Here is a 13,415-nt window from a genome sequence, read left to right as displayed (position 1 = left end):
TCTTTTCAAGTGCTAATTTGTGTCATCTTTGTTGCATTCCTCTCCTCTCTGTATCGATTGGCTAGGAATCTAGGTCATCATTTGTCAATTTCATGGAAGCCTGATTTACTTTTCAAAATCTTGAAAGCCCAGGTCTTTCTCAACATTTGCACTACTTTCCACCTCCTTGAAGCTAGGTTTAGACACGTCACTCAGTTTTGACCAATGAGGTATAAGAAGAAGTCTATGGTGGGACTTCTGGGAAATATTTATTCCTCCTGCTACAAGGAGAGAAGCATGTGGAGAGAAATTTCCCTCTCTATCCCCTTCCTTCCTGCCTTTAAATATGGCTCAATGAACATTTCATGCCCGAAGCCACAGTAGCCACCTAGAGACCATGAGGTGACAAGTCTCAGAGAAAAGCCACCTGCAGATTGTGATAAGGCCGCTGCTAGAGTGTTTGGCAAATACCCCATTGTTGGCTGAAAAACTGGCCCTACAGAACAGAATTTAAGAGCATCATTAAAGATGGGCACCAATGCTGCAGCAATCTCAGACAGGTAGCTTCATAGGTGTTAAGACTTAGTTGAGCTTAAAAACAAATCACTCTAGAATGACATGTAAATAAACATCGTAGCAGAAGCTATATTAAATCTTGCATTTGGTTCTATTGGTGCTAGGGATGAAGAAGATCCCAATGCAGATTGCACTGCCATTTGGCATGGAATGAAACTAGAGATCCCACTCAATTTTCTAATTGTCTTTACAAAGCACCCAGAAAGGTGGTAGTTATTTTATCTTTAAGAATTTGGTATGAAACTGTTTTTTAGTTTGGAAAGTGATCCTAGGCAAAAAGATATCCTGCTTTCAAGAATGAAGCATGACACCATCCTACCAGTTAGCCAATAAGTACAGAACTGAACTCTGAAGGACATTAAATTGTCTTGGGACAAGCTGCTGTTGAGGACAAGAAAAGACAGGTCTATTTTTATCCTGCCACACACTTCAGTACCAACCCATTCTCAGGACAAAATATGATGGTTGTGGATCAAGATAAAAGTGATGGGAATCTCCAGAAAAACTCTGAAATGAGTCTGATCGCTCTAGTCTGATTCATGAGTCCTGGAAAAGACAGCAAAAAGAAAACGGGAAGGTGTTCCTCATGGTGGGTCCAGGCAGTAAGACCTCCGCCCCCCTCCCACCACCCTCACCCCATCTCTCATCAGGGAGGGAGCTCCGTGCACTCGCAGCCAGGCGCCCCGCGCCTCCTATGGGCTCTGTACGTTTTTGGTTTGTTTGGTTTTGGGGATCCTCTGAACACTTTTCCGAAATGCAAAGGGCCTTGGCACCGCAGGTCACAGGCGAGGGAACTCAGGTGCAGAGGCACAGTGACTTGCCGGGACTCAGGGCCATGGCAGACCCAGGATGCGCTCGCGGGCCGTCGGGCGGTAAATCGCTCACTGAGCCTCAGCTCTCTCCAGAGTCCGTGGAGAAGAGCGACGTGCACCGGCCTTGCTCCCGGGAACTCGGAAGGTTCGGACGCGGGCGGAGCAGGGAAGCAATTTCCATCCAGTGGAGAAGAGGAGCCCGGGCTGCGGCAGCCCCGCCCGGAGCCCCACAGCCCTCCACGCCAGGCACCCCACCCAGACCCCACCCCAAGTCCCCTCGGCCAGCGCGGCCCAGGAGGGGAAGGGGGCGCAAGGGAGGGGCGCGTGCACCCCGCCACTCACTCACCTGCCGTCCGGGCCGCGAGGGGCAGAGCCGGGCCGCCGATCGCGCGCGGGTTCGGCACCGGGGGGCCCCCCCACCCCGCCTCTCCGCGGGGGAGCTTCCTACCCTCAGCCCCGGACCAGGAGCCCGCTGGACCCCGGCTTCCGCCCCTGGCTCCCCTGACCGTCACGTGACCCGAGGGGCGGGGCGTCACGTGACCGCAGGCGGGCAACGGCTGATGACGTTGGAGCCCGCGCTCGGTTAAGGGAGGATTTGGGGTCCTGTTGTGGGAAGTCGGGGTGCAGCCGGACGGAGCTGGGAGGGACGGCAGGTAAGGCAGACGCGCGGGTGGCGATGGGGAGGCCGGGAGGTGTCGCCTCCCTCCCGGGGCCTCCGCGGGCCTCCTGGGCTGGGGTCCCCCCCGCGTCACGGTCGGCGTCGAGGCTGCGGCCGCTGACCTGGTCCTCCGAGACCGCCCCCCTCCGCCCTGCAGCCCGCGGCGTTGGGGACGGGTCACGCTTTCCGGACCCCAGGAGATCTGGTCTGAAAGGTCTCTACACCAGGGCGGTGGGCAGGTCGTCCGGACACACGCTCGGTGCTGCAGGTTCCCTTTCGGACCCGTCAGGGTTTGCGGGGACCAGAGACGACGGGGATGAAGCCCGGGCCCCGGGGGCGGCCGCTGCGGGGACCGAGGGGGAGGGGGGGGCGGGGCGGGGGCGGAGAATGGCTGCTGCTGTGACTTCCCCGAGGCTCCCCCGCCGCCTGCCTGGTGGGAGCCGAGCCGTGCGCCGGGGACGGGTCCTGGGTCTGAGCGCTGGTGCAAGCTGCTCCCGGGGGAGGAGTGGCGGGCGTGGGAGCAGGTAGCTGTGATGAGTTTTATTGAGATAGAGTGAGAGAGTGAGAGTGAGAGTGAGAGAGAGAGAGAGAGAGAATATGATAGAGGGAACAGGCTTGCATGGGAAAGGGGCTTTAAAAAGAAAGACGTACCCTCGCATCCTGACATAGAGCTCCGCTTCAACCTGCGCAGGCCGTGGTTAGAGGAGGCCAGCACATCGCTTTAAGTTGTTCTTCTGTGCCTACCACTGAGCTCTACAGGAGGCAACAGGAGGACGTTTGTGTGTGTGTTTTTAATCCTCCCCGGAGGATGAGTTTTTATTTATTTTTGTGTGTTTTTTAAGAGAAGAAAGGAGGGACGGAGGGAGGCGGGGGTGGGGGGGAGAGAAAGAAACATTGATCGGTTGCCTCCCCTACACACCCGGATGGGATTGAGCCCCAAACCTAGGTATGTGCCCTGAACAGGAATTGCACCACAGCCTTTTGGGGACTCCGCGCCAAGCAGCTGGGCCACCCGGCCAGGGCGAGTAGTGCTTTCGCATTAGCTAACCATTGGTCCTGCCTGCCGAGAGTCTTATAGACCTGCTAGGGTCGGAATGTCTGTGTCCCCTCCCCCATTCATGTGTTGAAATCCTAATGCCAGTGTTATTTTACTAGACGGGGCCTTTGGGGGTGCTTAGGAGTAGAGCAGTGATGGCGAACCTTTTGAGCTCGGCGTGTCAGCATTTTGAAAAACCCTAACTTAACTCTGGTGCCGTGTCACATATAGAAATTTTTTGATATTTGCAACCATAGTAAAACAAAGATTTATATTTTTGATGTTTATTTTATATATTTAAATGCCATTTAACAAAGAAAAATCAACCAAAAAAATGAGTTCACGTGTCACCTCTGACACGCGTGTCATAGGTTCGCCATCACTGGACTAGAGGACGGAGCTCATGGGTGGCTTAAGGACTTTATAAAAGAGGCTCCGGAGAGGTCTCTTGTCCCTTCTGTGGTGACAAAGAGGTAGAAGGCATGGGCTGTGAACACGGGAGAGGGCTGTCACCAGAACTTGCTGTACCTTGATCTTGGACTTCCCAGTCTCCAGAACTGTGAGAAATGAATTTCTGTTGTTTATAAGCTACCCAGTCTGGTATTTTGTTATAGCCGCTGGAATAGGGTAAGTAAGACAAGGCCTGTTAGGGGAGGTAAAATAACATGCTGGGGGAAAACTCATGAAATGTGTAACCTTATTTAAACTTTCTCGGAGACTATAGGTACAAGGATCAAAAGGATTGCTGTTACCAGGGAAGGCTCCAAGAGGAGGTCGATTTAAACCAGGGTTTCTCAGCCAGTGCACTGCTGACACCGGGGCCAGATATTCCTTTCTTTGGGAGGGGCTGTGTTGTGACATATACTTAGCTGTACTTCGTGGGAAGAATGGAAAAGTGTGTCTACTCCACGTTTCTGCTCCATCCACTCTCTGTGCTTCCCAATCTGAATCTTTTCCTTTGAAATATTCCAGAATCACAGGAGAAAGTTTTCCCCAGCTCTCTGCAAGTGTAAAGTTTTATTGGAGTGATGTGGATTTTGCCTTCACATAAAAGAATAGCTACTATGTGGTAGACACTTTTCCATTTATCCTGAATTGATTAATCCTTATATATATTCTATCTTAGTCAGCTGGGGCTGCTATTTAAAAAAAAAACTGTAAGCTGGTAACTTAAACAATAGGAAATTATTTCTTAGAGTTTTTGGAGACAAATGCTGGCATGGTTGGATACTGGTGAGGGTTCTCTTTCTGGTTTGCAGCCGGCCCCCTTCCACCTTCCCCCTTCTTGCTGTGTCTTTACTTGTGAGGAGGAGGAGGACAAGGAGCAGAGAGAATGAGAATGCACCCTAGTGTCTCTTCCTCTTCTAATAAGGACACCCATCTTATCATGAAGATTCTATCCTCATGACCCCATCTAAACCTGATTATCTCCCAAAGGCTTCATCTCCACATATCATCACATGGAGTGTTAGGGTCTCAACATATGAATTTTGGGGAAACACAAATATCTCAATGTTCTCCATACAAGTGTGGTCCTAAGAATCATCTGGGGGACTTCATAAAAATACTGTTTCCTCAGTGTGTCCACTAGAGAGACTCTGATTCAATGGGTCTGAGATAGTATCCATAAATCTGTAATTTTAGTAAGTTTTTCAACTGATTCTTAAGATCAGAGAAGTTTGAGAAAACTGCAAAATTTAATTTATCCTTAATAATGCTATGAGAGAGATGTGGTTTTTCTGCTTTCACACAGGAGCAAGCTGCAGATAGAGAAGATAAGAAACTTAATCGGGGCGTAGACAGGATGGAAGTTCCAGGCCTCTGTGTCCACTGTCCATTCTCTTAAGCACCACTTTGTATCGCCCCTCACAGTGTTATAATGATGAAGTTGATGGTAATATCTGTCCCCATGTTAAAAGATTTATGTGCTGGGGCTTATCCTGAGTGTTTTATTCTATATCTATATCTATCTGCTAGGGGCCCGGTGCATGAAATTTGTGCACTGGGCGGGGGGGGGGGGGCGGTCTGTCAACCCAGCCTGCCCCCTCTCACATACTGGGAGCCCTCAGGGGATGTCCTGCTGACGGCTTAGGCCCGCTCCCTGCTCGCCTTGGGGATTGGACCTAAGCTGCCGTCTGGCCTCCCTTTGTGGGAGGCAACCAGGCTGATCAGGGGAAGGCGCCAGCCCCATCACCCCGCTGCTGCAGCCACTGCCAGTCACCGCAGCCACCAAGGTGTTTTCATCAACATGGACTCCAGTCCCTTCACCATGAAAAAATGACGACTTTCTTTAGGCATTTTCAAGATGTGTCTTTCATAGGATATGACATTTCTTTATTATTATGTTTTTTTATCCTCATCTGAGGATATGTTTCCATTGATTTTTAGAGAATGTGGAAGAGAAAGGGAAAGAAAGGAACATCAAAGTGAGAGGAACACTTTGATTGGTTGCCTCCTGCATGAGCCCTGACCTGGGCCCTGGCCAGGGAGGAGCCTGCAACCTAGGTACATGCCCTTGGTCAAAATTGAACCCAGACCCTGCGGTGGGCAGGCTGAGGCATTATCCACTGAGCCAAACCAGCTAGGGCAGGATATGACATTTCTTAGCCCTCCAGCAGCAGACCTTTGTTTTTTCCTCCAGGAGTGAGGTGGAAAAACCCTACATCACCTTCTTGGATTCTTATTACTCAAGTTACTAAGAATATTACCCGTGGCATACAGGGAGCTTAGCCAATGAGCAGTCAGAAAAGGTGTTTCCTCTGTAGTTCACACGGATCCCCAGCTTGGCCCCTGCCCAGGCCTAAAACCTCTGGCCAGGGCATTAGACCTGGGCAGGGGACCCCCAGCCCCATGCCATCCCAGGCTCTGCCCCTGCCCAGGCCTCAGGCCTCTGGCTGGGGCGTTAGGCCTGGGCAGGGGACCCCCAACCCCGTGCCATCACCGGCTCCGCTCCTGCCCAGGCCTCAGGCCTCTGGCTGGGCGTTAGGCCTGGACAGGGGACCCCCAGCCCTCTCCGATCGCCTGCCCAGGCCTAAGGCCTCTGGCCAGGGCGTTAGGTCTGGGCAGGGGACCCCCAGCCCCGTGCAGTCGCTGGCTCCGCCCCTGCCCATGCCTCAGGCTTCTGGCCGGGCATTAGGCCTGAGGCCCTTGCCCAGGCCTCAGGCCTCTGGCTGGGCATTAGGCCTGGACAGGGGACCCCCCAGCCTGCTCCGATTGCAGGCTCCGCCCCTGCCCAGGCCAGAGGGGCATTAGGCCTGGGTAGGGGACCCCCAGCCCACTCCGATCGCCTTCCCAGGCCTAAGGCCTCTGGCTGGGGCGTTAGGCCTGGGCAGGGGACCCCCACCCCGCTCCAATTGCAGGCTTTGCCCCTCGGCTCTGATTGCAGGCTCAGGCCCTTCCTAGGCTGCTCAGGGCCCAGAGGGCCCTCAGAGTGACCTGGGTGTCCTATGATGTTTCCCAGACCCAGGCCACTGGTGCCTAGTATGCAAATTAACTGCCATCTTAGTTGGTTTAATTTGCATATTCGCTTCTGATTGGCTGATGGGGCGTGGCTGGTGGGTGTGGCAGAGGTACGGTTAATTTGCATGTTTCTCTTTTATTAGATTAGGTATACAGTGAGGCCTTGACTTACGAGTTTAATTCGTTCCACGATGGAGCTCGTAACTCAAATTACTTGTATGTCAAATCAAAAAGTGAACGAGTGAGACACGTGATGCTGGGCTGATGTTGTGGCATTCACTGTGACATTCGCTGCGCCAACTAGCAGTAGGGTATCTGAAGCTGGCTCGTAACCCAAATTTTAGCTCGCAACTCAAAGCAAAAAATCGGCCGAGAGACGGCTCGTATCTCGAAAAACTCGTTAGTCGGGACACTCGTAAGTCAAGGCCCCACTGTATACCTATATATACATCTACATCAATATCTATATCTATGAACAAACTCATAGTCACTGGATCATCCTTATTTTGCAGAAAGATAAGGTGTAGCATTGAGAGGTTAAATAATTTGCCTAAAGTCATTCAGCTACTTAAGAAGTAAAATCAGGCTTTGAACTCCAATCGGCTGGCTCTTGAAACTACATGCTTAATCCCTGCTCTGTATTGCCTCCATATTCTGCTCTATAATGCAGTTAATGTTTATTTTAATCTAAACATGTTTCATGTTTTCTGTAAGTAAAATTGATATTCCAGGAAGATGTGCCCTGCTTATACTGTGGCTTTACCCCCTAGTTCATATATGTAACACGCTTTGAAAATCGTGTCTATAGAACTGTGCTGCCCAATGCAGCAGCCTCTAGACCAGCGGTTCTCAACCTGTGGGTCGCGACCCCTTTGGTGGTTGAATGACCCTTTCTAAGGGGTCGCCTAAGACCATCCTGCATATCAGATACTTACATTACAATTCATAACAGTAGCAACATTACAGTTATGAAGTAGCAATGAAAATAATTTTATGGTTGGGGGTCACAACATGAGGAACTGTATTTAAAGGGCCAGAAGGTTGAGAACCACTGCACTAGACGCATGTGGCTTTTTAAAGTTAAATTGATTAAAATTAAACACAATTAAAAACTCAGTTCCTCACTCACGCTGACCACATTTGAGGTAATGGATAGCCACACATGTGCCTAGTCGCTACCATATTGGATAGTGCAGAGCCTTGACCATTTTTGTCGTGTCTGAAAGTTCCTTTGGATAGTGCTGCTCTAGATCACGTAGACTTACACAGAATCCGACTAGGAAACTGAATACTTGAACCATATCATTTGATCCCTGCAAGTTTGTATTTTTTGAGTAATGGTAGTATGACAGGCAAACCCCCAAATCAAAGTGGCTTTGCACAATTGAAGTTTTTGTTTCTTTCATCCATTGAGCCTGTTTAGTGGGGCAGTTTTCCTCCAAACAGTGATGTCGGGTCCTGGGCTTCTTCCATATTCTCCATCTTCAATATATAGCTTCCAAGGTCACTGCTTGCCTGTTTCAAGCTATCAAAATGGGAAGGAGTATGGAGAAAGTGTGTTTTTTATGGACTGGGCCTGCATATGGCTCATACATCATTGCCTTGAATTCAGTCATATGACCACACCCAACTGCAAGGAAGGCTGCAAACTATAGTCAAGCTATGTGACCAAGTTGAAGAGGAAATGGGATTGGTGGGCACCAAGCTGCTGTCTGAGGATATTTTTCAGTATGACTCTTATCTCACTAGAGGACTGATGCACAAAATTCATGCAAGAGTAGGCCTTTGTAGCCTGGCTTCGTCTGGAAGGGCATCTGGACAGTTGTTCCGCTGCTCGGCTGTTCAGTCGATTTGCTTATTACGCTTTTATTATTATAGATATGTGATGATCCATGATGCCTTGATTGCCATGGATAGACTTATTTACCAGGAATTACTGGTGTACTTTTTCTTTATGGAGAATGAAAATTCTAAAACTTTCACTTAAAAATTTTTTTATTGAACTTATTGGGGTGACATGGTTAATAAATATATATAGGTTTCAATATACACTTCTATAATACATCATCTGTATATGGCATTGTGTGTTCACCACCACAAGTCCTCTTCTTCTGTCACCATTTATTGACCCACTTTACCCTCTTGTATCCCTCACCCCCCTTTCCCTCTGGAATCCTCTGGTTGTCTATGTCTGAGTTTTTGTTTGTCTTATTTGTTCATTTGTTGCTCTCAATTTTATATGCCACGTGAGAGTGAAATCATATGGTTCTTTGTCTGTTTGACTTTGCTTAGCATGATGTTCACAAGTTTTATTCATGTCGCAAATGGCGGTATTTCATTTTTTCTTCTGGCTGAATAGTTAGTATTCCATTGTGTATATGTATCACATCTTCCGTATCCAGTCATGTATTAAGGGACACATTGGTTGTATACATGTCTTAGCCACTGTGAATAATGCTGCAATAGGGATACACATGTCTTTATGAATAAATGCTTTCTGGGTCATAGGGTAATAACTCTGTTCTTAATTTTTTTGAGGAACCTCCATACTGCTTTGCATAGTGGCTGTATCAATTTATATTCCCACCAGCAGTGAATGAGGGTTCCTTTTTCTCCGCAACCTCTCAGACACTTGTTATCTATTGTCTTGTTGATAAGAGCCATTCTAACAGGTATGAAGGGGTAGCTCATTGTGGTTTTGATTTGCATTTCTCTAATAGCTAGTGAATATATCAGCCATTTGTATGATTGTCAAGATGCTCATAGCCAAATCTGTATTACAAGTATACAAGTGGCCAGATTATTATGACCGGCCAGATTATTATTATTTTTAAAAAAATATATTTTATTGATATTTTACAGAGAGAAAGGGAGAGGGATAGAGAGTTAGAAACATCAATCAGCTGCCTCCTACACACCCCCTACTGGGGATGTGCCCGCAGCCAAGGTACATGCCCTTGACTGGAATCGAACCTGGGACCCTTGAGTCTGCAGGCCGATGCTCTATCCACTGAGCCAAACCGGTTAGGGCCATCCAGATTATTATGACCACCCCATCAGTACTTCATTGACACTTCCAAAAATACTGAATACTGAAAACTTCCTAAACAAATACTCTCAAGGTTTTATTATTATTTGCATAACTAATTGACTTCATTGTACTGATGGGGTGGTCATAATAATCTGGCCGGTCATAATAATCTGGCCACTCATTGTAATACTGGTAGAATTCTAAAGAATCCTAAGCCTACATGATTGCATTCTAACTTTCTCATGTACTTGGTTTTCTCTTTAGTCTTTTTTTTTATTCTGATTTTTATGAATTTATTATATGTGATTGTATTTATATTGTATAAGCTGTCTCAACTTATTTGTTGTAATAAAGTGAGATTGTAAATAATACTGTCTTTCACTAAAATGCAAATATTCAAAAATCATCACTGGTTATTTATAGTCAGATATTCTCTCTCTTTTGGTGTAAAATATTAATACCGCAGAAAGTTCCAGAAAATGACATAACAGAAACCCTTGTTTTGTGATTTGGATTTTAGCATGTGTAACATTTTGCCCTATGTGCCTTAGGTCTTGATTTTTAAGATAAATAAAAAAAATAGATAAAGCCATTTTTCTTTATAAATTTTATAAATTCTTCATAAAAGCTCATAAATTATATTTCATTGTGTTTGAAAACTTAGGTAAAAATTCAAGATGCCTGGGCGTTCCAGTTCAAATTCAGGTTCAACTGGTTTTATATCCTTCAGCGGTGTAGAATCTGCTCTCTCCTCCTTAAAAAACTTCCAAAACTGCATCAACACCGGAATGGACACAGCTTCTAGTGTTGCTTTGGATCTTGTGGAAACTCAGAGTAAGTAGTCATAATTAAAATGTATTTCTTTTGTGTCTACTTTGAGGTAACTTGTGTGGGGGCATTATGCTAGGGATGCGAGGTATTGCTCACTTTGTGTGTACCCTTGGGGCAGTCATTTAATCCCTCTTGGCACCTGTTCTTTCATCTTGTTCTGTATGTCATATAGCGATGTGCTGAGGATGAAATGAGAATGACTCATTCATGTGTGTTCAAGCAGTTATGTGCCAATAGGAACTGCACTGGAAATTTATGGGCTAAAATATGGTCTGACCTCAAGGAACATACAGTCAAAAGTATGTGGCATTTGTGAACTTTGCAGTATACAAATGCATTTGATAAATATGTTTTCCAGTAACTTAACTCTGCAGTGGAACATCAGTTCTCGAACTTAATTTGTTCTTGGAAGGTTGGTGGAAAACCGAAGCATTTTTTTCATTAGAAATAATGTAAGTTGAATTAATCCATTCCAGACCCCCAAGTGGTTCCCTGTTTTAACCTTTCTTATATACAGTAAATGTCTAATGTACTATTTAACCTATAAATAAACACTTTAAAAACAAAAAGGACATGAAATGTAAATAAAAATTTAACAAAAAGGAAAAGAAATGTACAGTAAAAATGAAAATTTAATAATAATAAGCGGCAACAAACCAAAAAAAAACCTATGAAACTATTCACAGCACATTATCCTGAGATGTTAATGATGTTAAACTGACTCATACTCTCGAATTCTCTCCTTCATTTGTTGCCTGAGAGACACATGGCTGATTAAACAGATAGTATGAAAGGGTTGTCGAGTCAAGAAGCGAATTGTTCGAGATAGGAGATATTCAAGAAACGAGGTTTAACTGTATTTTGATCACCTTATAGACAGACTAAGCTTATGCTAGAGGTACTGCTGCCAAAGGAAGGCCTGTACAAGGAGAGCAGCTTCAATGGACTTGACCAACATTTTTCGGTCAGAATATCCAGAAAGATGTTATTTGCTTTCTTTGGATTATAGTTGTTTTTAATCTTATACTAGAGACTTGATGCACAAAATTTGTGCAAGAGTAGGCCTTCGCCTGGCTGCCAGCACTGGCTTCCCTCTGGCACCCAGGACCTGGGCTTCCCTTGCAGCCCTGGCTTTGTCGGGAAGGACATCTGGTATAATTAGCATATTATGCTTTTATTATAATAGAATAGATGTGGAGGCAGGGGATCAATATTATCTTTTTGTTTTCTTTTTAATATCATTGGTTTTTGTAATTTGATTGTGATGTGCCCTGGTATGATTTTCTTTGTTTATTCTGTCTAGTGTTCTTTGAGCTTTATGAATTTGTGGCTTTACAGTTCTGATCAAATTTGGGAAAATTTCTGCTGCTATTTCTTCAAATACTGTTCCTTCTTACCCCCTCTCCATCTGGGACTCTAATTACAAGTCTGAGGCTCAGTTAGTTTTTTCCTCCAGTCCTTTTTCGCTCTGACACTAATTTGAAAAGTTTGTATTTCTATGTCTTTAAGTTCACTATTCTTGTTTTCTGCAGTGTCTAACCTACTGCTAAGTCTATTCAGTGAATTTTTAATTTCATGGGGTGGATTTTTCAGCTGTAGATGACATAAGAAAGAATTAAATGGACTCTTATTTCTATCTTGCATTTCTCTCTTCATTATGTTCATGTTCTCTTCTATATTCTTGAATATGTGGAGCATATTTATATAGCTGTTTCAATATCTTTGCTAGTTCTGTCATCTCAGTCTTTTGCTGCTGCTTAACATGGACATTGTATGTATTATGTTGTTGAGTGTTTGGATTTTGTTGGCTTCTTTTAAAGAGTTTTGGTGTTTGTTTTGCCAGGAAGTTAAGTTGTTTGTGGATTGAGCTGATCCTTTAAACTTTGTTTACACTAGGGAAGGTCTAGTGTAGTTTTACTTTAGGGCTAATTTAGCTTTGTTACTTTGGCCTTTCTGGAGTCTCTGTTGATTGTCTGGAGGGTTCTGTGAGAGCTCTGCTCTGCTGGGTGGAATCTGAATGTCCTTTTTTATCTTTTAAGTTTTTTTTTTAGTATGTTTTTTAGTGATTTTAAAGAGAGGAAGGGAGAGGGAGAGAGAGAGAGAGAGAAACATGGATGTGAGAGAAAAACATCAACCTGTGCCTCCCTTATGCACCCCAGCCAGGACTGAACCTGCAATCTGGCCATGTGCCCTGACGACGAATGTCTTCCAGTGCTGTGTGAATTCTGGGAATTGTTCACTTTACAGCTCCCAGCTCTTCCTCAGCAGCTTAGGCGTCAGCATCAGGCCCAAGGGATCCCTGTGCAGATTCCTAGGGCACTTTCCCTGTGTAGCTCCCTCCCAGGGCTCTGTCTTGCAAACCCCTGCTGCCTCAGCCTTCCTGAACTCCAGTGTCTGGCTCCTAGGTCCTTTAAGACTTCTGTGCTCTCCTTGCCCCCCACCAGCCCCCCGCAACTCCACCCCCTCTCCCTTGCAGGGAGGAGGACACTGGCAGGACTTATCTCACTTGTTTCCTTTTTTGCAGGAATCATAGTTCCCCTCCACCGATTGTCCCATTGTCAGAGCATTTGTTTCATATATTTTGTCCACGTTTCTAGTTGTTTATGGCTGGAGGGCTAGTTCCATAGCAGTTATTCATTCCTGGCTGGCAGCAGAAGTCACCGTCATCTTTAGTGGGTGGCCTCTAAAGGTCTTCAGCCTGCCCAGCCTGATTTGTAGTCTATTTTTGGGTACTTGGCTTTGTTACGTAGCCCTGGATAAAAGTCCTAATAAAATCTTAAATCATAAGAGGAGAGAGCTGGAACATAAACCTCCTGTAGGATTGTATCTGTTTATTTTCAGGATTTGCTTCTGAGTGTTTTCACTATGAAGTTCCTTTTTTTTTTTTTAAGTATATTTTGGTACAAAATACAACATGTTCTATGTAATTTAGAAAGAACTGTAAGCATTGCTTTTTGAAAGGTTCGTGCTCTAAAATGGGAGTCAGCCAAGTTTTTCTGTAAGGGATTAGATAGCAAATATTTTCAGCTTTGT

General features: G+C 45.7%; 2 protein-coding genes across 8 annotated transcripts in view; one reads left to right on the top strand and one right to left on the bottom strand.

Moving 5' to 3' along the window:
* WASHC5 (WASH complex subunit 5) overlaps positions 1 to 1,896 on the bottom strand; it is a 56,665-nt gene extending 54,769 nt beyond the window's left edge. For 2 of the 4 annotated variants that reach the window (XR_011468272.1, XM_070392730.1), the window contains exon 1: positions 1,714 to 1,892. The gene's annotated coding sequence lies outside the window, so the exon portion shown is untranslated. Of the gene's footprint in view, positions 1 to 995; positions 1,081 to 1,713 lie in introns of those variants that run through there. The other 2 variants (XM_070392732.1, XM_070392731.1) reach the window with 2 other exon arrangements.
* A 28-nt stretch (positions 1,897 to 1,924) lies between these two features.
* Positions 1,925 to 13,415, top strand: part of NSMCE2 (NSE2 (MMS21) homolog, SMC5-SMC6 complex SUMO ligase) — a 225,813-nt gene continuing 214,322 nt past the window's right edge. For 3 of the 4 annotated variants that reach the window (XM_070392736.1, XM_070392740.1, XM_070392739.1), the window contains exons 1-2: positions 1,925 to 2,020; positions 10,216 to 10,385. In XM_070392736.1, the coding sequence (XP_070248837.1) occupies positions 10,229 to 10,385 (157 nt within the window). In that variant the 5' untranslated portion in view covers positions 1,925 to 2,020; positions 10,216 to 10,228. Of the gene's footprint in view, positions 2,021 to 9,103; positions 9,193 to 10,215; positions 10,386 to 13,415 lie in introns of those variants that run through there. The other variant, XM_070392737.1, reaches the window with a different exon arrangement.

The sequence above is a fragment of the Myotis yumanensis genome, unplaced genomic scaffold (genome assembly GCF_028538775.1).
Source record: "Myotis yumanensis isolate MYYU_CA2020_CCGP unplaced genomic scaffold, mMyoYum1.0.hap1 SCAF_15, whole genome shotgun sequence".
Taxonomy (NCBI): domain Eukaryota; kingdom Metazoa; phylum Chordata; class Mammalia; order Chiroptera; family Vespertilionidae; genus Myotis; species Myotis yumanensis.
Note: the sequence above shows the minus strand (reverse complement) of the source record. Positions and strands in the feature narration are given on the sequence as shown.